The 26,130-nt window shown below is 42.3% G+C and overlaps 2 protein-coding genes across 2 annotated transcripts in view; one reads left to right on the top strand and one right to left on the bottom strand.

Annotated features, from left to right (window-relative positions):
• Positions 1-7,428, bottom strand: part of samd10b (sterile alpha motif domain containing 10b) — a 51,268-nt gene extending 43,840 nt beyond the window's left edge. Inside the window, exon 1 of the mRNA XM_019868432.1 lies at positions 7,191-7,428. Coding sequence (XP_019723991.1) covers positions 7,191-7,203 — 13 coding nt within the window. The 5' untranslated portion in view covers positions 7,204-7,428. The remainder of the gene's footprint in view (positions 1-7,190) is intronic.
• Positions 7,429-16,996: 9,568 nt separating this feature from the next.
• Positions 16,997-25,260, top strand: prpf6 (PRP6 pre-mRNA processing factor 6 homolog (S. cerevisiae)). Its single transcript, XM_019868415.1, has 21 exons — positions 16,997-17,236; positions 17,772-17,934; positions 18,025-18,143; positions 18,234-18,312; positions 18,425-18,601; positions 18,786-18,914; positions 19,340-19,434; positions 19,538-19,694; positions 19,859-20,021; positions 20,094-20,212; positions 20,297-20,515; positions 20,753-20,875; positions 21,194-21,315; positions 21,402-21,540; positions 21,894-22,013; positions 22,646-22,822; positions 22,891-23,024; positions 23,124-23,215; positions 23,296-23,410; positions 23,490-23,616; positions 24,479-25,260. Exons 1-21 carry the CDS (start codon positions 17,049-17,051, stop codon positions 24,629-24,631), a joined length of 2,910 nt encoding a protein of 969 aa, XP_019723974.1. The 5' UTR covers positions 16,997-17,048; the 3' UTR covers positions 24,632-25,260.
• Positions 25,261-26,130: the final 870 nt, after the last annotated feature.

Below are 26,130 nucleotides of genomic sequence, written 5' to 3'. Positions count from 1 at the left end.
CCCCCCTCTCTCTCTCTCTCTCTCTCTCTCTCTCTCTCTCTCTCTCTCTCTCTCTCTCTCTCTCTCTCTATATATATATATATATATATATATATACCTTTTTGTGCAAAAGTCTATTATTATTTGTGGTTTTGGTTAGATTGGGTGTAAATGTCATGTATAACAAAAAATACTTCCTCTCTTGTATAATTTTTGCTTCATTCTTATTCAAAGAAAAAACACGATTAACATTAATAGGAGTATTGAATATAAACATTTTGCAATATCTTGGTTTATGTCACGAACAGGGCGTACCACACTCATAAGCTATGTCTGGGGAAAAAAAGAAAAAAAAACAACTATGTCTGGGGAAAAAAGAAAAAAAAACAACACCAAAACACTAATGATATTTTTTTACGCGCTTGAGCACTGCCGATACAAGTTCCTGAAGGTAAAAAATGTCATCTATCAGACATAATGTTGAAAAAAAAAGTCCTACAAATGGCCAACAATGACCCACAACCATGTACCGCCATACGCCATGGCTGACAAAGTTCAAAATACCAAAATTGTAGTATCACGAACTGCAGTGCATTAAATCAGCAGGTGTGACGAAATAATGTAAACTTTTACACAGCGTGTGTTTTCGTCTCATTGACAGTGAAGCTAGGTTGGCCGGGGGCAGCGGAACTGGAGATAAATACTGTAGATGGTTTGCTTTTGTGCTTCGATGCAGCTCGGTGCTTGGTTCCATGCTGTTCAGGCTGATGTACTGTATATGTGTGCATGTGATACATATGTCTTGCGCATATGGATGGAAGCAAGACAACATGCATTGTAAGGAATAGTGGAGGTCTTGGAAAGCCTGCATGCAGAGCTTTGCCACGGGCACATATTGTGAGTGAATACACGTTCACAACGACACATTCACAAATGTATAATCCCGCTGGAAATGAGGGTTGGAGCTCTCCTCTGAAACAAAAGATCCAGTACAGTGCACAGACTTGGCATTGACCACAATGTGTCTGGCGGCATTGTACATACTGTTGTGGCACTGCATGCCAGTTTTCCTGAGCAAAAAAAAGGCATGATGAATTACAGCATCTCTGGTGTGTGGCTATGAATCAACCATAAAAAGACTGGATGTCCAGCAGGCAGTAATGTCTCTCATTAATTTAGAAGTAAAGCACATGTCAACTGTAAATTCATCACTTTGCTGTATGTTGTATCAGCCCCACCAAACAAAGAAAGTGCATCCTTCTCACAAAAAGAAATCAATGCATTCGGGGTGCTCTGATCGATCGGTGGCCGATAATTATTGGTCGATATTTGTGAAAAAGTGCATGAGCGGTGATAATCAAAGCCTGTGAAGGCCGGCGGATCACCCTATGTATAGAGTTGTTCTGCTAAGAGACAGACAATTAAAAAAAAAAAAAAAAAAAAAAGTGAGAGATGTTAGTGTTTAAATATGACACACCTTCAGCTCCTGGTAACAAGCACAAAATAACTTTATGAATGAAATGTGTTGCATCTCGCAAAGCACTCTGGAAATCGAGTGGCTAAATCATATGACACGCCTGTGCAGTGTTGCTGCGGTCTTTTCATTGGCGTCACAAAAACAAAAGGAAAAACAAACAAACAAGGATGTATGCTCTGTACTGATAGCATAAGTTTTGGTCTGGACAAAAAAGTCAGTCTTGTAAAAAGTCCTCGAGAAATGAGCAGGCTGTGGCTTATTTGCAATCCACATGCATAGGCTTTGCCTTCTCTTGGAACAAGCGTCACCACCGGCAGAAGGCAACCATTAGGAATCACATCTCGCTTCGTTTCGCTCGTCTCAAACCTTCAATGGCCGCAAAGAGTTTGAGAATGGGTGGCGGTTGCTGCCTGGATTTGTTGACATTCAAGTTTGATTGTTGCAGTAATCTCAATAGTCAATCTCATATTTAACTCTTCACATATTTACAGTGTAGCAGAACACCCATGATATGACGGCACGACAGATTTCTTCTTCTTCTTCAAGGTTACGCTGGTGTGATCCAGTGTTCACTTGGAAACCTAACTCGAAGTTAGTTACTTGAAGCACTGTTATCTTCCTTCAAAAACTTTTATTCTACTTAATGAAATTAATTATTAATTATCCATTTCATACTCTAGCAGGTTTGGCAACAGGAACATAACACCCATTTAAACCCAACTGAAATTTCATTGCCTTCGGTAATTTCGTTTAATTCTAATTGGAATACAAGGCTCTATGTAAAGACGTGAGTCATGGTTATTTTTGGGTATAATCCGTATCAGACCTTTGCAAACAGCTGCTTTTACTTGGGAATGAGAACATTTCCCGCTTTTTTCTGACATGTTACAGATCACTATGGTAACTGAATCATCATTTGTGCATTTTCTGCAATGTCTATTTGAAGCAACGTCTTGTTTTTGAATAAAAGCAGGATAGAAATTTGATAATGTTTTTTTTTTAACCCGATGAATCAATTTAAAAAAAAAACAAAAACTGACGAATCGATTATTTAAGAAAAATCAGTAGTTGTGACTGTAAAATTGAAAATTTTACACCAAATCCACTTGATCGGCATCGGTATCGGTAGCTCACACTCAGGGATGATCGGTAGCAGCATCTTAAAACCTGGGTCGGAAAATCCCTGCAACGCTTAAGAAAAGAGAAAACTGTGTGCAAAACATCTCTTGTGTATCAGAAAATGAAGACATCAAGTTTTTCATAAACAAATTGGGGCAAAACTGTAACCAATGCTGTTATTCAATGCATCAACTAAAGAGACTACACACGAATCTAAACGGATTCTAGTCAGCAACTTGTAAATAAACTTCTTCAATCTTTTTGGACAACCCCCCCCTTTCATCTTTAAATAGAACAACACACTGTAAAAGGGTTTCAGGAGTACCCAGGGCACTCAATCAATGATGCATAAGTAAACTACGGATTAATTAAAAACTAGCCCCGTGTTTGACTAAGCGAGCAGACTTGAATGTGTGTGTGCGCCATCTGTAGTACTAATGAACCTTCAGTTGACAAGAAAGACACTGTAAAAATATCATGCACAGAGGGAGGCTTTAATTCGGCCTCACTCGCCTGTAGCAAACACCAGCTAGCTAGCCTAGCACAAGCATGACAACAAATTGATAAATAAGAGCACCCAGGAAGCACGTTCCATGCCTCCACCAAGGCTGAAAACAAGATACCTCTAAAATCAATGCAGAAATGGCCACCACGATGAGGTTGGTCAAGAGTGTCAAATTGGTAAGTTGCGATCAATACCAGGGCCGTGCATGTGTAGAGTAAAACAAACAAACAAACAATTGTTAAATTATTTTCCATTTTATGTCTGTTCAGTGCTTTCGGTTGATTTTCTTTTTCAATCCAATAATGCCAATTATTTGCTCATTAAAATTAATAGATCGGGTGCTTATTTCCTGTTCACATACACGGGCGAGAAGGAAACAGAGGAGCAGCACCTTCAGTGCCTCCAACAAGAATGCGCACATTCATTGTCGCAGGCAGTTATAGGCATTGCTGCGGTTCCTCATATCACCAATATATGCGTTTTATCACACATGTACTCCACATGATGACATTCAATAGTCTGTCCAATATGTCTAATGAACGTGAGGGACCTACAGAATTCACTCTTTCTGACTTGCCAGAAAAGCGACTGAAAATGCATGGTGGAGTCAAGAAGGGGCCGTGCTCCATTGGCGCAATGCGTAGAAGAAGCGCGGTGCTCTTTTCAGAGAGAGATATACTGCATAGCCACTACAGGAAGCTTCGGCGGGTCGAGGACATCCAGACCTAGCCATCATTCTGAACCGGAGGTCGCCGGTGATCTCTTCCTTGCACTTGCGGTAACTGTGTTTGGCTCCAGTAAATTAATCGCACTGTAACTAGTTGAATTCTTGACTGATTTTGACATGGATTGCTTTGTCAGAAACATCAGGCATGCAGTTATGATACATGGGTATTTTTATAATTAAGACTTCCATAATAGTAGAGATGAAGGTAAGACCAAATGCTTTTTAATTTAAAAAAAAAAAAAAAGGGCAACAGCAATGAACTTATAGTTAAGATGCTTTTGTTTTTTTCTTGCTATCACATTATTAAACAGTGTGGAATTGAGTGAAGCAGAATTAAAAGCTTTGAAAACACTTAGGGTCAGAATTGAAATCAAGGCTAATCTTCTCTTCTGGACTGGTATTTTTATATCCAACTCCAGAGGAGACAGTGCCTCACCCAGCAGTCATGAATCTCACCGCATGTCACTCACTGAACAAGACGATTTCATTCCAATCCGAATTGTAATGGGTTCTTCGTGAGCCTAATGTAAACAAAAAACATTCTCCTTGGGAGAGAAACTGAAGGTAAAGGATTTACAACATATACTGTAGTGTTTTATGCTCCTCATCTCCACTTACAGTTCCGAAATGTAATTTTCATTTGAGTTACTGTGGTAATGAACATAATAATTGTGCTAAATGACTGATTTCTCTTTCCTTTTTACTATTTTACTTACCTTACTTTCTGTCAATTTATTACTGTATATGTTTATATGTTCAATAAACAAACAAACAGACACTAAAAACAAAAATAAAAAATGTGAAAACTTGGCTTGGGGACCGAAGCGACGTAGGCTGGAGACTGTGCACCCACATTTGAAATGATCACTTTCATCCTTTTGCTATGGCTTTGCGTGTCAATGCAAAACAAGCAAAGAGTATTCAATTTAAATGCGTTCTGTCACATTTTTCAAATCTGATTCGAAATTTGAAGATTTTGGTGATCTTGTGATATAAAAATACAACTTTTTTTTCCGCTGTTACTCAAAATATATGTGACCACCGCCGTGACCAGGTGCCCAAATTTACTGAGCAATTGACCTACAGCAGGGAAAATATGAATAAATCAAGCAAAGGTTTCTGAAGAAAAGAGAACATTTAATGTGACATGCTATCGGAACTATGCAGTATTAAACACTCACTCACACCTCACGTTTTGTGTTTGTGTGAGGGTGAAGGTGGTGTCTCACGGCCCTGACGTGCCGACGCTCTGCGCTCACGTTCAGGAGCAAAAGTCACAGTAACCAGGTAAAATCAGTCTTTGAGTTGGCTGTTATTTTGCAAATTTACAGTATTCACTGTTACTGTGAGTAGAAAAGCATTTTTTTTTAGCCAGACGGAAAGCTGGCATGGAATAGAATCATGTAAAACAGAAGGAGACGGCAGTTTTGGTTTCACATTTTTGCTTCTCTGCAGGTGGATAATTAACTTTGTTAATAATATGAGCACTCAAATAGACATTGACTACTTTATTTTAAAGTATGCCTCAACCAAACATCTTTTTTTTCCTGAGTTTTTGTCAAATGCAGAAATAAACCTTGACAACCGCTGTACTGAGTTCATTAAAACAAGAGAGCTTCTAACCATGCAAGTCAAGGTTAAAAAAAAAAAAAAACGACAGCTGCAGCCTTTCCCTCACCTCAGATGTCAAAAGGGTTTTGTGGCTCCTGGTGTTTGTTTGTTTTTGTTGTTGTTTGTTTGTTTTCTGTGGGAGATGGTCCAAGTGGCTCTTGAAGTACACAAGGTATTTCAGGTATGTTCTTTTTCCTTCTCAACAGTATGGGACACTACATGAAAAGAGTAGAATAAAGAGAGCAACTCGGAGAGGAAGAAGAATGTAGAGTCTGGTAGATGTAAACCAATAGGAATAGGGATTCCACGAAACCTGTGTGTTCACCACCGAATGAACTCAGTAAAAAGAAATACAAGACTAGTTCCTACGAATTCCTCGGCTAAAAGTGTTGCCATTTGTGTTCAGATGAAGCTACGAAGTATGGGTGCATCGCTGCGTGATGGACTGTGACAGGCAGAACAATTAAACGCTCTTCTACTGGCACCAGATCATCATTATTTCATTTTGTTTGGTAGTGCGCTGTGGAATTTAGAATCTGTGCCTTGGCTTAATAAAAAGGCACGCAAAGGACTGGTTTCGACAATGGTATTGACTCGCATTAGTGCTAACAATGCATGAGCAGTGTTCGGAAAGGTCTACCAATTTTCAATTGATCCAGGGTTTTCCATTCAATTGTCCTTACTGCAAGAAAGTGTCATATTAAAATGAATTTGAACCTGTTATTTTGCAGGTAAAATTGCTAAAATTTCTTTGTTTGGGTTAGCTGGTGGGAGGACATCTTAGTACTAAAAGAGTACATCGCGTGGCTTAATTTAGGAGCCCACGTCAATGCTTTCTGAAATATCTATTCATCCATTGCATATACAGCTCATCCTGTTCAGGGTCGTGGAAAGATGGAGCCTATTTGGGGATGGAGGCAGACTATAATCTGGACTGGTCACCAGTCAGTCATAGGGCACACACTGAATGCATGTCTGCCTCTATAGGACACACAAACTCTCTCTCTCTCTCTCTCTCTCTCTCTCTCTCTCTCTCTCTCTCTCTCTCTCTCTCTCTCTCTCATGTTCACCATCACACCGTGAAGGAACTGAGCCCACACTGCTTGGACCCCAATCAGGCGAATGTAACACAGCACCATCAGTGACTTGCTTTCTGAAATATTCAGTAGAAAGAAAAAAAAACTGCACACTGTTTTTTCTCAATTTCGAGTGAATTCAAGTTCATGCTTCACATTTAACTTCATACGATGAAAAATATGAACACGAAAGAAAGCCCTCTCTGCTATGAGCTCATTCATACAGAATAGCACACGTGTTTACACTGTTTGATCTCTATTTATAGCCAAACAAAAGAATGGAGAGCAAATAAAAGCCAGCTCATTACTGCATCCCTCGAATACTGGTTGCCACCCATTCAGGTGAGGGAGGTTTAGAATTCTGGTGATACTTTATTCTGATAATGCTGACAAAAGGCCTACTTCACGAAAATGATGTAAAAACAACAAAGTTCATACATTAAAAAAAAAAAACATTGGGAAACGTGTTTTTTGATTAAGTGATGATGCTACACACTTTCGAGTGAATATTTTCAAGAAAAAAAAGTGCTGTCAAATGATGCACTATTATAGGCAAATATATGAGACTCCCACGAATTTTAGGAAAAGCCAACCCGCTTTCCCTTTTCTTCTAGCGTCAAAACGGCATCCCTGCCATCCGTGTGAAAGAAGAAAAAGTGCCGCTGACCCGGTTACGTCAAGACAAAGCGCACCTACCGTCCACGGCCATGCTCGGTCTCAGCGTGGGTCTCTCCGTGATGCTGTCAGCAGGGTTCTTCCATTCTGCTGCCGGCAATGTTCGGAGGGTGTGGACGTTGAAGAAGGAGAAGGAGAAGCGCTCTCAGCCGGACGACACTCTTCGCTTGCCGCGACCATTTGTTGTCACAGAAGCTGGCAGTCCGCACACACGAGACGGCGAGCGCTGAAGCTCCGCCCACTCCCCCCCGCACCTGACAGCCCCGAGCTTGAAAGGTCACGACTGGACGGACACTCTGCGCTCGTTTCTCTCTTTCCATCACTCATTTTTAGTACTCAATGTGGGGGGCTGTTGAGTTGTCATACTTTACATTGATGTCTTATATGAAATAATTTATCTCTTTGGTCACGTGCCTGTATTTTTTTTATTATTTATTTTTTTGCATTGGAGCACATAGACAAGAGTTTGAAAGAATTTACAACCCAGGTGTCAAACTCAATGGTTGGGGGCGAGATCCTTTCCCCACATCATTTTAGGTGGCCTGCAAAAGCAAATAATGTGCATCGACTGCATGATTCTTTATTAAAATACAAAATTGCAAATTGTCTTCAACATTGAGAAATTGCAAACATTTTGTTACCAAAAATGTATGTACTTCTCTGTAATATGGAACGATGATACATTTAAAATGTTAAATTATGACTGTAGTATTCAAAAATGTAGTAAATAGCTGAAAGTGGATCGTTTTTGTCGGTTAAGGCACCCCTCTCTCTCCAGAAGTCATCTGGGATACGCCTCAGATCACTGACAGCTCTAAGAGGTATCGAAATGAATGGACATACACATACTAATTCTAGTCCCACGACGGACAAAATAGCGAGCATCCAGCCCTGCACATCTCCCCAGAATGTAGATATAATTTCCCCTTTGCATGAAAATTACAGGACAGTCATTATTATCATTTCTCTGCCTCCATGTGTCAGCTCTGCAATTGGCTGTGACTGTCACCATGATGAATGCAATGGAAAAGGGATGGAGAGTCGTTTCAGAGCAGTGGTTCTTAACCTTCTTAATTAAAGGTACCGAACCCAACCTGTTAAAATGCACATTCACCGAACCTTTCATTAGTGAAAAACAAAAATATGACTTTTTACAAATTCAAGATATATAAAAAGGCATTTGTTAAAAACTGAAAAAAGTCAATAAAATTTTAAGAGAAAAGTATACTTTTTTCTTTTCTTTTTTTAATTGTATGACATACTATCACGACAGTCACACATTGACAACTAAGCAAATTTCCCACAGCACCGATTGGACAAACAAAGTAATGTAATCATCTGTAGTCAGTGATGGCCAAGCGGGCTTGTCAGAACTAATTGACATCTTGAGTCGGGTGTGTCTTAGCCTGCATGGCAGAGGCTAAGTCGAACCCATGAGACCGATCGAACCCAGGTAAAGAACCACTGTTTTAGAGTGAGTTACATTTTGTCAGTGCACTACTCTTACTTTCATCTAATATGGAATCAATAAAGTCTCTTTCTCTTTCTCTCTCTCTCTTACACACACACACACACACACACACACGCGCGCGCGCACGCACGCACGCACGCACGCACGCACGCACGCACGCACGCACGCACGCACGCACGCACACACACACACACACACACACACACACACACATACTGTTGAAAAGACAGCACAATAATGATATAATTATGAGTTCTGTGATAATTAGTTACATTTCCAGAAGCAGATTTGGTAATGAAAATGTAGACGTAAAAACAGCTTTGATGAGTGTCAGGGCTTTGGGAGTTCATCAGAACTTTATTCCAATTGAAGTACTGCTGTTAGTCACATTTTTTGCTCGTTATAATTAAATTACAGACATAAAGAGCTTCCCTCAAATCCTCCAATTACTTGACTACTCCTTGGAAGCTAAAATCAATCAGTTATTTTTACAGGCTGCAGTTTTGTACAAACAGGTTAAATTATGGGTGCCCAAATTACAGGCTGTCTTCCATTTTTTTAGCAGCCCACAGCATATACTAAAATGCACAAATTCTATTCATATCACCTTGATGAATGAAGAGAATTCATTGAGAGCAGCAAATAGTCCATCAATCCATCCGTCCATTTTCTAATGTGCCTATCCTGACAAGGGTCATGGACATGCTGGAGCCAATCTATCTCAGCTGCCTTCGGTCAGTCGGCCGGGTACACCCTGAACTGGTTGCCAGCCAGTCACAGGGCACACATACACAAACAACCATTCGCGTTCACACTCACAACTAGGGACAATTTGGAGTGTCCCTTTAACCTGCCATGCATATTTTTTTTTAATGTGGGAGGAAACCCGAGTACCCGGAGAAAACCCACGCAGGCCCGGGGAGAACATGCAAACTCCACACATTGAGGCCGGAGCTGGAATTGAGCCCGATACCTCTGCGCTGTGAGGACAACGCGCTAACCTCACAGTGGGGAGGTGCAGGGTTCGTTTCCGGCTCCAGCCTTCCTGTGTGTTGTTTGCATGTTCTCCCCGTGCCTGCGTGGGTTTTCTCCGGGTACGCCGGCTTCCTCCCACATTCCAAAAACATGCTTGGCAGGTCAGTCGAACACTCTAAATTGTCCCTAGCTGTGATTGCGAGTGCGAATGGTTGTTCGTCTATGTGTGCCCCACTTGCTGCCCAAGCAGCAGGTGGGGCATACATAGACCCCCTCCCCACGACCCTTGTGAGGATAGGCGGAACAGAAAATGGATGGATGGGAGTCTGCATTAGTTCTTTTATCCAAACATGTCCTTGTTTAGATAAGATATTTATGTGGGGACAATATGTTAATATGTCATTGTGAGAATCCAAAATCAAATTCACAATTACATCGCATTTAATTGCATTTTTTTGCACAGGCTCCTGAAAATACATCATTTTATAGAGCTCTGTTTTTGTAGACATGTTCATGTGCACTAGGTGTAAAAACTGGCACATCTTCTCTTTAAAAGAATCATTTTTTTCAGCGTTGAAAGAAAAGGTTTGGTTGAATAGACACCAGGCCCCACAAAACCATTCCATCTAGCCAAATGAAAATAGTATCATTCATTGACCCATAGATGATTTATTGGTTTGGAAAATCAAGGCAGAGAGAAATCCCAACATTCAAGCATGTATGATACCACAAATTCGTGCAATGCAATTGTTTACATTTTACTTTCCCTTGTTGGATGTCATAATTCCTTAGATTTTACACTCATCATCCTCCTGTTGTGACATAACCTAACCCAATTTGAGGGAACTTGATTATTTCATTGACTCTATTACCCCCAGGAAATCCATCATAAGAGCTATGGAATATTCCATACTTCATATTATCCCTTTAGGAATAATAATCTCTACTGTATCTCTGCGTGCGTGTTACACATGCTGTGTACACTCGATCAGTTCCACTCACATCACAACATGATCCGACAGTACATGTGTCCTAATGGGCAGGATATCAGAGTGAGGTACACTCCACAAACATATCACGTCAGAGAGTCATTTGCCTTGATTATGGGGTCTTGTCGGGGCGCAAGGTATGTCAACTCATCCAACACCAATGCAAAATTGTTAACATCTTATTGATCGGGCTGCTGCTTCACTGTCGTTTACGGAAAACAAATGTGTGTACTGCGGACGATAACATCCATGCACACATTTGACCATCATGAATGAGAATTAGTTTCCTGCAAAAAGGACTAAACCAATCAATCCAGCCAGCAGATGCCATGGTCAGCCAGCATGTTCCAACAGGCACTTCAAAGAGGATCATTCGGGAGCAAATGGAGATTGCGTCTTTGTTACAATAATCTCACCATATCCCTGGTTAACCATCTCCAGCATTCAGAGGCTGCTTGGCACCAGTTCACCAAAATTCCTGTCCCCAAAAGACCTTCAAAAGGAGAGAATGGGAGCACGTACAATTTTAGAACGCAAATGTTTTGCTTTGCACCCCTCCCTTGGATATTGTGTGGGAAACAGTGGAATTCTTCACACCCTGTTCAAACTCCAGGTTATTGTGACATTAAAATAATCTAAAAACGTTTCCCACCATAAGTCTGTAACATGTGCAACTCGCTTGACATAGTTTTTTTTTTTGTTTGTTTTTTCACTGACGGGAACCTAGTTTATTTTCCTACGCTAAGTAAAATGATTAAAATCCGTGAGTCATCTTGTCTGATCTGAAGCGAGTTGAGCGGATTAATAAAAATAATGCGTCATAAAAATAACCTCATATAACTGACTCGAAACTCATGTTATATGGGTATCTGCAAACATCTGTCAGAAATAGTTGACTCACCCGGGCTCTGGCAACCCACACAGCTGACTGTAGCCACTGTCTTTATTTTTCACTCACTCGCTCACTCGCTCACTCACTCACTCACTCACTCACTCATTCACTCACTCACTCACTCACTCACTCACTCACTCACTTGCTCACTCGCTCGCTCGCTCATTCACCATCCCCTAGAGACGCACACATTTGCAAACGTGTTTAATCTCAGAGACAGATCTTAATTTAGAAGTGTGCTCATGTACGCCTGAAAGGACATTTGGTCCTGTCTAACAGCGAGCAGTCAAAGCATGTATCTTTAATTCAGATGATGGTCAGCCCTGTGAATAATGAAGCAGACTTCAGCGGATTGCTGGGAATCTCGTTGTGGCAACCGGACGGCAAAGTCAGCAACACAAATGCATGTGATGTTCCCTCTGAGTTTGTTCTAACACCCATACCATCCTTATATTCTTGAAGCAACAGGTGACACCATGTATTATATCCTTTTAATTTCATAGCACTACAAATAGACTACCTTCTTCTTGCCAAGAGGGTGTTTGATATGACCACACAGAATACAGAATCAACTCAAGCACCCAATTTCACGATAACACCTTATATGTGGCTGTAGTATGCTTGTGCTCAAACGGACTATTGTGGTCTTATAGCGGAAAGAAAACGGGAGCTTAATGGGCTCTAGCACCATTCAAGGAGAGAGGAGCCCTTTCTGAAAAGACACAGAGAAGCTATTGATGCTTGGAGTGTGGCATCAGCCTTCCCAAAGCTGGTGTCTGCGTGAATGGCTGTCTTTTAGTGGGCACTGAGAAATCACGGTGGCCAAATAGAACACAACGGGGAAAGAAAAGCGGCCAAAAGAAAAAAAAAACCTGGAAGGTGAATTTAAGCACACAGAAAGTGAAGTTTGAAAGAAGTGAGAGCTCAATGGAGCTTCTTAATCTGATATGAAAGGGGTGGCTCTTTCAGGTGAAAGTGAAAGAAACCCACTAAATTCCCAAAGGGAGCTGTTTTCACTGCTGAGTGCAAATGATTGAGAGGAAGTCACTTTATGTTGTCAGGTTGTGCTCCTGAGCTGTTTTCCTCATCAGTGAGCTGGGGGGAGTTCTTGTTCTTCTCATGTCGACAGGCCCTTCTCTGTAACAATGCCGTATCTCCTCTCATTTGTTTCAAATGGAGAGCAGAAGGTGACAGAGCCTATTTGAGGAAATCCATTTGCTATCTTCTGATCATCATTCCATGCCCTATTTGCGGCTGTCATGCGCGTGTGCATGCTTCCATATAGGTACCGGTAGTGTATTTGTACTGTATACACAAACAAGCGATGAGATGCATATCACCATGGAGCATATGTCTTTGCCCTTCCATACACATCCCTCTGCTTCGTGCACTGCAACAACACAGGCTGAAAAAATCGGCCTCCGGGCAGGAAGCAATTGAAGTGAAACTCCAAGAGACATAGCAAAAAAAAAAAGAAAGGGGGTGGGGGGGGGGAGAGAGGATGTAAGATTTGCACCATTGCTCATCATCGTTTCTCATCTTGGGTTTCATCTTTGAAAGTCAGTGGTGTTCATTCTGGTGGTCACTCCACCTCTGCCCACATTGACAATTGCGCTGGCCTTGTTACGTTTCAGTGAGGGCTTATTTTTTTCAGATTTTAGCTTTGTTCACTGAACATATAGTTTCTTCATTTTATTGCTTTTGAAAAATAATCATCTATCTGTTTTGGGTTTTTTTTTGTGTTTATCTCCCCCTATGCCTTTCTTTCTTCATGACATACATACGCTGATAATCTGTTAAATTTGGACAGTTCTTCTAACATGATTTTTAAAATATGTGTAAAGCGAAATGTCTAGATTTGTGAATTCAACCCAAATCACTCAACTCACTTTAGAATAAGCAGAGTTTCATGCTAAGACTGTCATGTTTCGGTTTGGGACCAACAGGTGGCACTGTAGGGCTCCCCCTGCAGCTGCACACCTGTTGGACGTTATGTAATTGGTTGTATAAAAGGATTCCCGCCCGACCACTCATTGTCAGGCCATTGTTTGCTTCTGTCAGGTTCGTTTCAGTCATGTTTCGGTCACTGTTATGTTTTAGCTTCAGTCATGATTTTTGTTTGATACTTTGGACTTTGTTTGTTTTGGATTTAGTTTTCTCTATGTTTTAATACAATTTGTCAAGTACACCCTGCTCCTCCCTCTTGCCTGCTTTTTGGGGTCCTCCACCACCTCGCGACGTGACAAAGACTAAATAGCATCAATGTTGCAATGCTAAAACCACATAACTCAATTAATGCCAAACTTTAAAAATACATTTGCAAAAACCCAATCATTTAGTGCCATAACATATAACTACGTCTTGTGTGGGGGGTTTTTTTGTGTGTTATTTTTTAATATTAATAAAGGACTTCGCGCACCTCCTCGGTCAGTATTGAGGCTGTGGGAATGATTTAAGTATGATGAATCACCTCTAGATGGCAGGAGATCTTGGCCGCACACAGTGTGAGTGGGTGTGTGGTGTGGTGCGTCGCGAGGTGTCGTGCGGAAGCAGTGTGGTGTTGCGAAAATACCGGTAGCTAACTCTACAACAGAGCTTTAAAAAACAAACAAACAAAACAAAAAAGAAAAAGGTGACGAAGATACCTGCACACGCATGCAGGCGCGCACACACACGCACACACACGCACACACACGCACACAGATCAATATTCATGAAAACTGAAGAGGTTCGACGGAGCCTCTGCCATGGAGGTTAAGACACACCCGACTCAACATGTCATTTAGTTATGGTACGTCTGCTTGGCCATCGCTGGCTGCAGATGATCACATTACATTGCTTGTCCAATCAGTGCTGCGGGAAATTTAGTTCGCTCAGTGGTCAATGTGTGACTGTCGTGATAGTACGTTGTGTGATTTTTTTTTTAATGTTTTAACACATTCTATGTTGAGCAAAAAAAGAAAGTGGTCGGACCAATATGAACAACCTGGATTCACATGCATCACAGAACGTGATCTGCATGATTTGTCATGCCAAAATGAGCAACTCTAATCTCGCACCGGCAAAACTGAAGGAACACTTCTTGAATCATATTTTTATTTTTCACTAAAGGTTCGGTGGATGTGCATGTGAACTGGTTGGGTTCGGTACCTCTAACAAGGTTAAGAACCACTGCTTTTGATATTTTCTTTATCATAAATACAAAACAAAAAAATAGCATCAAAGTGAAAGCTCTGCTTGAAATGCATCCTTTCACAGAAAAGCTCTTTTTCTCAGATTTTATTCTTGGAAACGAGTACTTTCAAGAAACTTAAACTGCTGTTTACTAAAGAATGGTAAAAGGTAGAAATGTACTTTTTTTCGAATGAAAGAAGAGGGTTAAAGCTTTCTTTTGGTAGGTTCCATGCTTATGTAGCTAGAAACATTTTCTGTAGGCCTTCAAAAATTAGTCAAAATGGTCAAAAATGGATGGCACCAGTGCTCCCAATTTGAGAAAAACGGCTAGCACCTGATGAAACACAAATGGTCCAGCAACACATTTAGAAATCCGAAGAAAAGTTGCCAACTGTAATTTCTTTGCAATGCTCAATTTCAGCCTCTTTTGGCCACACTCGGTGTGTGTCGGGGCTTGGTGACTCGCAATTGCGGCGGTTAACAACTGATGCAAATGAAAGGAGTGACTCATACCCGAACCAAAAGTGTGTCCCTAGGCATACTTTTAGCCACGTCCCAGCATACATCAATAAATAAATAACAAAAGAATGAAAGAAAGAAATCAGGAAACTTGAAATATTGAAAAACTGTTTAACCCGAGATCTCCACAAATCAGCGTGATGTAGTTTTCAGTCTTTGCACATGTTTTCAGCAATTATCTTCTAACATGCAAATTGTATTTTTTAACAACAACCTAAATTCACTTGACTAAGTGGTGGACTCCCCACAACAAGGTCTTTAAATTCAGTTGTCAGCATAATTGCAAAATTACAAGTTTGTGTCTGCCATTCCCTTACTATTTGCTTCTAAAGCCCACGAATCTCTTTTAGTTTCTCCCAACGTCTTCCACTTTCCTCCACTTGTGTTTAGCAGCCATTAACTGCATGTGTTATAAGACACTCATCTCCTTTCAAAAGAAAACAATGCAAACCGCTGGCATGGCTTCAAATAACAGCCTTGGTCAATAATGTAATCTTTATGCTCAGCATCAGGAAAACAAGTCGACCCTCCTCAGGCTCCAGCTCATGCAAGCTTGTGGACTTTTGATGTGAAATGTCCTAAGGCTCACGAGACACTGTTTTGAACATAAGAATGAATAGACTTACATAATAGCAGTAAATTTATTAAATCTATGCATCTTCTCTTCTTCCACACTGTGTTGAAAGGGAGTGGAAACACATATGACTGATTTTCATCGGCATCCCCATTAGTTTGAGTTGTATATATTCAAGAGGCTTTCTATAGTATTTACTCAAGTGCCCTTGCTACTACAAAAAGCGAAGGCGTTCAGTTTGTTTACATGGCTTTGAGCCGAATTAATCACAACCAATATGAGTGACCCATTATTCACAAATGTCTTCAACACATTCCTATTCGAAAACATAGACTCATCCTTTGTCGCCTTGGAACATGTGTCAGTTTCGAGGCCGGTTGTTTGTCTGTGTGTGCTCTGCGATTGGCTGGCAACCAGTTCAGGGTGTCCCCTGCCTACTGCTTGAAGGCAGCTGGGATAGGCTCCAGCATGCCCCGCAACCCTTGTGAGGATAAAGTGGATCGGAAAATGGATGGATGGATGATGTAGTGGTTCACTTACCTGATTTGTGTGCAGGGCGTGTGGGATCGGTTCCTACTCAGTGACATGTGGATGTGAATGGTTGTATTTTGATGGATGGATGATAAAAACAATATGTGCAGTGCAGTTGGCTAGCAACCAGTCAAGGGCGTAACCAGCCTCTCAAACAAAGTCAGCTGGAATAGGCGCCAGCTCACCCATTAACCTAGCAGTGTGGAAAATGAATGGATGGAAAAATAATGTGCATACCACCAGCAAAATAACATGCTACAACGAATGTTGAAAATTAATAACCAAACATGATTTATGTACGCTACTGTGTATTTTTTAATATTCAGTCAAAATAGTTAATTATACTAATTTAATTATGATCCGTACAGCCCTAAAAGAAGCAAAGTTCCTAAAATAGAGCATATGAACACAACCACAACCTAATACAGTAGTCAGCAAATAGCGCCCTTCTGTGGCTATCTGTTTTATGACATTCAAAATTAGCACAAATTTGGTCCAGTTATAACAAGTAACACCTTCGTTCCTGATATTTCAAATGAAAACTATGTTATCTACTCAAAGGCAGAGACTTTAAATATGAAAATTGTGCGTCTGCTTCGGTACAATAACTTGACAACAGGAACCCTCCTTTCCAGTGGGGGCGCTCTGTTACTTACGACGTTTTTAGTCTTAACATAGGCGGATGTGTCTGTATTGTTTTTCCGGTATTGTGCCGCCTCGTCGTCGTGTGTGTCTCTGTGAATGTGTTGTAAAGATGTCAGCCAGTGTGGCTAAACAGCCGTCTAAAAATGCTCCTAAAACCAACCCAGGAGCCACCGGAGCAGCGGGGGCAACCGGTGGGCCCCCAGTTATTCCTCTCGCCTCCCCGCTGATGGGGAAAAAGAAGAAACCTTTTTTAGGGATGCCCGCCCCGCTGGGCTACGTTCCCGGTTTGGGCAGAGGGTAAGCTAACTTTTTCGCCAGCTACAAACATGTCCATGAATTAAATATCGTTTACGTTTAACTCTTCCATTTGCTGGATATGTTTGAGGTTTACTTGTGGGTTTTCCGCAATACAATAAAAATAACATATGAATAAATAATGCTGCTTTTCTCACGTTTGTCGAAGCGAGTCAGTGGAACCTAACACGAATATGAGCTCATTTAGGTGTGCGTGTAAAAATTCAAAGATTAACTGATTTACATGAGGCCAGCATTAACAGACAGCTTTTGAAAAAGACGATTCCACGATTTAAGTCCGGGTTTGCAAATACATGACAAAATAATGGTCACGAAGCAAACAGAGTTGTGATTTAAACTAGAACACGTGTTCTTTGGTGATGATTCATCGTGGTTGTCTCAAACGGCTTCACAGACCCACAGTTGACAGAGAACAGTGACACTAACTAAGCCAATACGTCAACTCCACTTGTATAGTTGTGTGACAGGTCCTAGTGTTGTGTGCAGTATTACATTTACCTTGATTGTTTTCCTTCAGGGCTACTGGTTTCACTACCCGATCTGATATCGGTCCAGCTCGTGATGCCAACGATCCAGTTGATGACCGACATGCACCCCCGGGGAAGAGGACGGTTGGGGACCAAATGAAGAAGAACCAGGATGATGACGATGAAGATCTAAATGACACTAATTATGATGAGGTGTCTTGTTGTTTACATTTCAGGATCAGCCACTCCTCTTATTGTTGCTTATTGTATACTTGAAAATATGTCATCCTAAATATCTTCCAGTTTAACGGCTATGCCGGAAGCTTGTTCTCCAGTGGACCGTATGAAAAGGATGATGAAGAAGCAGATGCAATATATGCGGCTCTGGATAAAAGGATGGATGAAAGACGCAAAGAAAGAAGGTTGATCAAAAAGCACAGCTGTTATAAAATGAAATAATTTCAGAATCTGACAAGTTAAGATTGAGATTTTCCTTTTTTTTATTTTTTAAGGGAGCTGAGAGAAAAAGAAGAGATAGAGAAATACCGTATGGAGCGACCCAAAATTCAGCAGCAGTTTTCCGATTTAAAGGTACAAATTAGAGCAACTCTACAAATGTATTAATCTCTTCCCGCAATGTGCTGCTTTTGTCCTCTCGTTGCTACATCAGATTTTTTTACCGCCTCTCTTCTTCTCCTCACAGAGGAAATTGGCAGAGGTCTCAGAGGAAGAGTGGCTAAGCATTCCTGAAGTGGGAGACGCCAGGAATAAGCGCCAGAGAAACCCACGCTATGAGAAACTCACTCCTGTACCAGATAGCTTTTTCTCCAAGCACCTTCAAACGGGAGAGAACCACACCAGTGTTGACCCTCTCAAGGGGGTCAGTATGCATTCAAATACATATCCAACGTGAATGAAAAATGTGGTTCTGTTTTTTGCCGTAGAAATGGTGGGGAGGGGGCGTGACATTTAAGGTTTCCAGTATTGTGAAACCGTGGTTAATTGTTCAATCTCGCCGTGTAGCAAAGCCCCACTCGGATGTCATTGCCTTTTCTCTCCATTAGCTTGGTGGTCTTAACACACCGTACCCAGGAAGTATGACGCCAGGCCTGATGACACCGGGGACAGGAGACCTGGACATGAGAAAAATTGGTCAGGCCAGGAACACACTCATGGATATGAGACTCAGTCAGGTAATCATTTTTTGGCCCAGATGTTGTGGATTTTTTTTCCTTCCATGTCACCTTGGGGGCTGCTCCGTACACGGGACTTTTTTTGAGCATTTTAGCTTCTCCTTTCAATATTTGGCAACTTGAGACAGCCCCAAATATTTAAATCCATGAAGTAATTTCCAGCATCTTGTTGGCGCACATGAAGCATTTCATCACGGAGATCTGATCCAGATTTTTGATGCACTGCTCCGAGTTGTCAGTCACTCGGCTGATACAGGCTCCGGAGTCTCAGTATTAAATGTCCTATCTCTTTAAATCGGTTCAAAAAGTATTTAATCACTGAAACCCTCATTAACACCAATGTTAACAATAGAAGAGGCAGGATACAGTCGTCTCGTTCAGTTGATGAGTCTGTTTGTCAAGTGTTTGCCTCGCTCTTATACCAGGTGTCTGACTCGGTCAGCGGTCAGACGGTGGTGGATCCCAAAGGCTACCTGACGGACCTCAACTCGATGATCCCCACACACGGAGGAGACATCAGGTAGAGGCGCATGTGTGGCAACACAGAAGGTTCATGTGGTTTGTTTGTGCCTAATGCGTTTGATCAATTCCTCATGGCTGGCTTTTGGCTCCATATTTTCCAGTGACATTAAAAAGGCTCGGCTGCTGCTGAAATCTGTGAGGGAGACGAACCCTCATCACCCTCCTGCCTGGATTGCCTCGGCCAGGCTGGAAGAAGTGACTGGCAAGCTGCAGGTGGCCCGGAACCTCATCATGAAAGGCACAGAGATGTGTCCAAAGGTAAAGGAGGAAAGAGCCTGAACAGAGCGCATATGCACGTGTGTGTGTGTGTGTGTGTGTGTGTGTTGTGTATATTTTTTTTTTGCAACTGTGTTGTCAAAAGCAAAAGGTAAGGTCTTAGCTTGCCGTTCAGGAAAGCAGTCATTGTTGTCTGTGCCCTTCAGAGTGAGGATGTGTGGCTGGAGGCAGCCAGGCTACAGCCCGGCGACACGGCCAAAGCTGTTGTAGCTCAAGCTGTCCGGCACATGCCGCAGTCGGTCCGAATCTACATCAGAGCCGCCGAGTTGGAAACGGACGTCAGAGCCAAGAAAAGAGTCCTCAGGAAGGGTAAGGTTCAAGTTTAATGCTCACCACTTTGTTTTCTGGTCTTTTAAAAAACAGTTCTTGATGTTCACGCAGCCTTGGAAAACGTGTCCAAGTCAGTCCGTCTGTGGAAGACAGCTGTTGAACTCGAGGAGCCAGAAGATGCCAGAATCATGCTGAGCAGAGCTGTGGAGTGTTGCCCAACAAGTGTGGAGGTACTTGATGAGCCCTTGCTGCGGTTTGACTGTCTAGTGCAAAAAAGCCATTAGTGCTGTACTGTTTCTGCCCGTCATTTTCAGCTGTGGCTGGCTTTAGCTCGATTAGAGACGTATGAGAACGCCCGACGTGTCCTGAACAAGGCCCGTGAGAACATCCCCACGGATCGCCATATTTGGATCACCGCCGCAAAGTTGGAGGAAGCCAATGGCAACACACAGATGGTGGACAAGATCATCGAGAGAGCCATCACCTCGTTGCGTGCCAACGGCGTGGAGATTAACAGAGAGCAGTGGATACAGGTGTGTTTGTGTAAATCCCAAAATATTTCCGTCTAGGACAGGCTTCCCAGCTGTGGCTTGAAAAGTGACGTTTTAGCAGGCAGTCTCATTTTTGGTCCAGGTCGTAGTTTAACAGTCAATTTAAGACTTTACCTTTGAAATTGATAACTGGGATGTTCATGCTTGGATCATTGTGCAACGGATAAACAGATGAATGTACAGCAGATGCCCTCTGTGATGCTTCGTCTTTCCTGGCAGGATGCAGAGGAGTGCGACAAAGCTGGCAGCGTGGCCACCTGCCAGGCCATAATCAGAGCAGTCATCGGGATCGGGATCGAAGAGGAAGACCGCAAGCACACATGGATGGAGGACTCTGATAGTGTGCGTGCAGACAGTTGTATTCACAAGTTTACATACTCTTGCAGAATTTGTCAAATGTGCACCATAAAAAACACGCCCACACATAAAACCCCTTCATTTTATTTTAAATGGGATGCACATTAAACTATAAATCATTTCAGAATATCACAAAGTAATGAGCTGTTATCGTGTCATATTTTTCCTAAAACTGCTAAGATTTCAATTCTGCCGTGGTATGTACATTTATAATCCCTACTCTAAATTAAAAATGAGATATGCTTAGTCCCTGACATCTGCGCGGCTCCTTGTCTCATAATATTGTTGTGTTTTGTGTTTCAGTGTGTGGCCCATGGAGCATTGGAGTGTGCCAGGGCCATCTATGCTCATGCTCTGCAGGTGTTCCCCAGTAAGAAAAGTGTGTGGCTTCGAGCTGCCTACTTTGAAAAGAACAACGGAACCAGGTACACAGTCGCTCCCTCCGAAGGGGACCTTTTCTATTTAATGATCTGGTTCAAATTGTATCGTGTTTCCTGCATGTACCTGTCAGGGAGTCTTTGGAGACCCTGCTCCAGAAAGCTGTGGCTCACTGTCCAAAGGCGGAGGTACTCTGGCTTATGGGAGCCAAATCCAAATGGCTCGCTGAAGACGTGCCCGCCGCCAGAAGCATCCTCGCGCTGGCTTTTCAGGTAATAGAGCTGCTCCTCCAAATCGAGTAGTCCCTTCCACAGCACCTTTTACACTTGAATATTTTTTGATCCATTTGTCCAACACGCAATTTTCCAAGTGTTCCCGCCTCTGTTTGGATTGAATTCCAGATTTTAGATTTGGCTGTGCCTGTTGTCTAGTGAATGTTGTTTAGTCAGTCATGTTTGCAACATTGTGTTGGACATGTTTGTGTATGCACGAGACGAATCTCTTTTTCAAAAGGTGAACTATGAACTGAACTAGTTCATTTTAAGATTTGTGAACTGAACTCGGAAGTAGTTTGTGTAGAAAATTAACTTTCCCGCCAGTGACTCCAATGCATACCCTTCCACAGGCTAACCCCAACAGTGAGGAGATCTGGCTGGCTGCTGTCAAGCTGGAGTCCGAGAATAACGAGTATGAGAGAGCCCGTCGGCTGCTAGCCAAAGCTCGGAGCAGCGCCCCCACAGCCAGAGTGAGTTCTCCCTTCCCGCATTGCTCTTCATGAATCTCCAAATCCTTCGACCCGCCAGCTACCATATCTCCCCCAGTGTCCAAAACCTCTTCAAACCCCTCTGTGGACACTAACTTTTAGTATACAGTATTTGCAAAGGGCACAAAGTAACACGTTTAAACGGGCATGTTTAGATACTTGCCGTTGTTTTCTGATCCATCATCACATTGCAAATATTTTCTGTGTCCAGTGTCATTCTCTACTTTAAAAATCATATTTTTGATAACACAGAGTGTAAGTACATGGTGTCTTGGGCATCAAGTTAGGGCTTGTTCGATTCTCAAACCTCAGCTTGTGCTGACGGATGCTGACAACACTGCACTTCAACTTTCACTTTTACTCTTGGGTGATCTGAGAATTTTATTGTGTTTGCTGACAGATAACGTTTTGTGAGCCTTCATTGTCATTTGACTGCTGACTGCTCGGTCAAAAAACATCATGATACGGAATTAATAATACACTTAAGCTACGCAGTCAGAAAGTGCCATTCGCTTCATGTCAGCCCTATTAACTTGGTGGGATTGTAAAATGAAATCCAAGTTGTCTTGTGCTGTATTCGCATTTCCAGTTTGAAATGGGTGTTGTCTTGAAAGGTTTTCATGAAGTCCGTCAAGTTGGAGTGGGTGTTAGGGAACATTGAAGCCGCTCAGGAGCTGTGCACAGAGGCCCTCAAACACTATGAGGACTTTCCCAAACTCTGGATGATGAGAGGCCAGATTGAAGAGCAATGTGACAACATGGATAAAGCCAGAGAGGCCTACAACCAAGGGGTGAGCTACTTATTAAAATGCTCTTATTTTGACCTCTTCAGTGGCTAATTTCCCGTATTTTCACACAGTTGAAAAAGTGTCCCAACTCAGTGGCCCTGTGGCTGCTGACTTCGCGCCTGGAAGAGCGAGTGGGACAGTTGACCAGAGCCAGAGCCATCCTGGAGAAGGCGCGACTGAAGAACCCGCAGAGTCCCGAGTTGTGGTGAGAAAATGCACAACACACAGAACAAAGAGAGAAACATGAAAAAAACCAAAGGCTCTCATCACTGGACTTGTCACTCATGTGTCTTCTGGTAACCAGGTTGGAATCAGTCCGATTAGAATTCCGCTCAGGACTAAAGAACATTGCAAATACGCTGATGGCCAAAGCTCTGCAGGAATGTCCTAATTCAGGTGAGAGTATGACCAACGTAAAAGGAAGCCATTCCTTTCATTCAATGCAGTAATTGAGCTCCAATTCCGCTTTGCTCAAGGCATCCTGTGGGCCGAGGCAGTGTTTTTGGAGGCCAGGCCTCAGAGGAAGACCAAGAGTGTGGATGCTTTGAAGAAGTGTGAACATGATCCACACGTGTTGCTCGCTGTCGCCAAGTACGACCACATCTTTTGATATTTTCTATGAGAGAATCCTCATGAGTTCTGGTTTCCCAATGCAAATGTATCGTCTTAGGTTGTTCTGGAGTGAGCGTAAGATCACCAAAGCCAGAGAATGGTTCCTCCGCACCGTGAAGATAGAGCCTGACCTGGGAGATGCTTGGGCTCTCTTCTACAAGTTTGAACTGCAGCATGGGACAGAAGTAAGTTCCTTTTCCCTCTGCTATGGATAGTCCAACCCGGCCTTTCTGGAGTTTGTCTTGAAGCCAAAAAATAGGAGGTGACCATTTCAACTTTGTTGAAAGGGGAACTCTAGTTAAACGTTTTCCTTGCAATAAAATGTTCTATGTGCCCCCAACAGTCTGAACACGGTATTCAGATTAATGTTTCATTTGTGGACTATTATTTAAGATGCAAAATCCACCCGTTTTATCCATCTCGGGGTGGCCATTTTGCCACTTTTTGTCAACTGAAATGGGCTCGGATTGCGAACTTGCCCAAACCCAGAAAACAGGTGAGTCATGAGAAGCCCTTGGGCACAGATTTTTTTTTTCTTTCATTAATTCATCATTCATTTTCAGTTGCCAGCAAGCACAAAAAAGGACCACCTCTTGAGATCAATATAAATGCATGGATATTGCTAATTCATTCATATTCCATGTGTTTAGACTAGTGGGGCTGCATACAACATATTGTAAAGGCAGATTTTGACTTGACTTCTCCTCTAAGCCGATTTATCTACCTGTTTTCAGCCATCTCAGGAAGGTAGCATTTTGTCCAGCAGCGCCTCCTGCTGTCAACAGAAATTGACTTCGAAGTCCCCCTGTGCTCACATCGCGAGCGTCAGCTCAACTGTTTTCTGAGTCCGGTCATGTGACGTACACGATGCAAGTGTCACAAATAAAATGAATATGCTCATTCTGCTTTTGTTTTTTTGTTTTTTTTAATAATTTGCTTATTCATTGTGTATTGGACCTGTGTATTGCCAAATAACGGAATTGGCATCAGTCTAAAAAAATCCACATTGATCAGACCCCAGCACTAATACCCACTGTCTTCTATTAGGAACAGCAGGAAGAAGTGCGCAAACGGTGTGAGAATGCCGAGCCGCGTCACGGCGAGTTGTGGTGCGCTGAGTCCAAACACGTCCTGAACTGGCAGAAGAAGACAGCAGAGATTCTTGCACAAGTTGCAAGCAAGATCAAAAACACGTTCTGAGACTGAGGAGCTGCATTCAACACATGTAGCAAAACGTCTGTCAACTCACCAGGATGGACTTTCACAGATCAGCTTCGTTGCGCGCTTGCATCAGACACAATGTGAATTGAGTACATCTCGCATTTGGATCAAGTGTGGAATTAGGCTTTCATAACAATTTTAAAAATAGAAATTGCAGCCTGTCGTGTGGGTTTGACTGTTTTTTTAGCCTGTGACTCCTTGATGACACAATGGTGATTGAGTCTTAATCCCTGTGTGCAGCTACTTCTGTAAAAGATAATTGAAAGTGTTCCAGATTGTGCATTTATTTAGTTTATGAATACAACTTAATGAGTCTTTGTTGCTTGTGTTTTAACCAAGCCTCTTTCTGCAGCAGTGAAGCATCCAGCACTCCTGCACTCCAGAAAAACAACACCATAAAAACTAAAATGACAAAACACCTTTGAAACCAGCGTGAGAGAGAAAGAAATTAAGAAATGCATCTTTTGTTGCCATCCTAATTTGTTTGAATTGAGCTAAGGAGTTAGGCTCATTATTTTGTTTTTATCTCATCCCTTCTTCTGTTGTAGTCTTCGTTTGGTAACTTGCTTGAAATGTATTTGCAATCCACCCATAAATTCTTGCACCACCTCCCCTTGCTGCTTTCCGTGTGCGTTTGTCACAAGTGAGCGTACAATTTGCGCCTCTTGGCGTGCGAACGAAAGTGAAACAATGACTGAATGATCGATTGCATTGTTTTCGTTGGCTTCGCACGACCGTGTTTAGGAGAAGCCAAGAGGAGGCCATCCATGACGCCGAATGGAATTACAGCTGCGGCGACCTTGGCTAAGGAAAGTAGGTTTCACCGTAGCCTTTTTGGCAGCTTTTGCGCTGCAAGGTGAGGTTTGGATACAACATGTCCTGCCGAATCCTACACGGATCCCGCAGACTTGGTGTTGACTGTTCAAATGGCAGTTTGTTCATCTGAGGATCTGGCGGTAGAACATGGTATAAATGGTGAGTGTGCTTGAAAGTTGGTTTTGCAAGCGATTATATGCTTTGGGGTTGCGTTTTGTTGCAAAGGCGACTTTGTTTATAAATGATAAGTAACCGTACCGAAGTTTAACTGCTGTTAAACGTTCTGTCAAGTTTATTTACTGTACTGCACTTTGCACTTACCAATATTATGATATACGGTGTATGACAACGTCGTCAACTTCGATATGCATAATATAAAGGTATACATTCATACTCAGCGACATTACCGTTCCTCTTCGTTTGGATGCCATGATCTTTTTTCATTCATTTTCCGAACCGCTTTATCCTCACTAGGGTCGCGGGGGGTGCTGGAGCCTATCCCAGCCGTCTTCGGGCAGTAGGCATGTGCCAGCCAATCGCAGGGCACACAGAAACGAACAACCATTCGCGCTCACACTCACACCTAGGGACAATTTTGGAGTGTTCAATCAGCCTGCCATGCATGTTTTTGGAATGTGAGACTTGGTGTTGACTGTTCAAAT

The sequence above is a fragment of the Hippocampus comes genome, unplaced genomic scaffold (genome assembly GCF_001891065.2).
Source record: "Hippocampus comes isolate QL1 unplaced genomic scaffold, H_comes_QL1_v1.1 scaffold41, whole genome shotgun sequence".
In the NCBI taxonomy this organism is placed as follows: Eukaryota; Metazoa; Chordata; class Actinopteri; order Syngnathiformes; family Syngnathidae; genus Hippocampus; species Hippocampus comes.
Note: the sequence above shows the minus strand (reverse complement) of the source record. Positions and strands in the feature narration are given on the sequence as shown.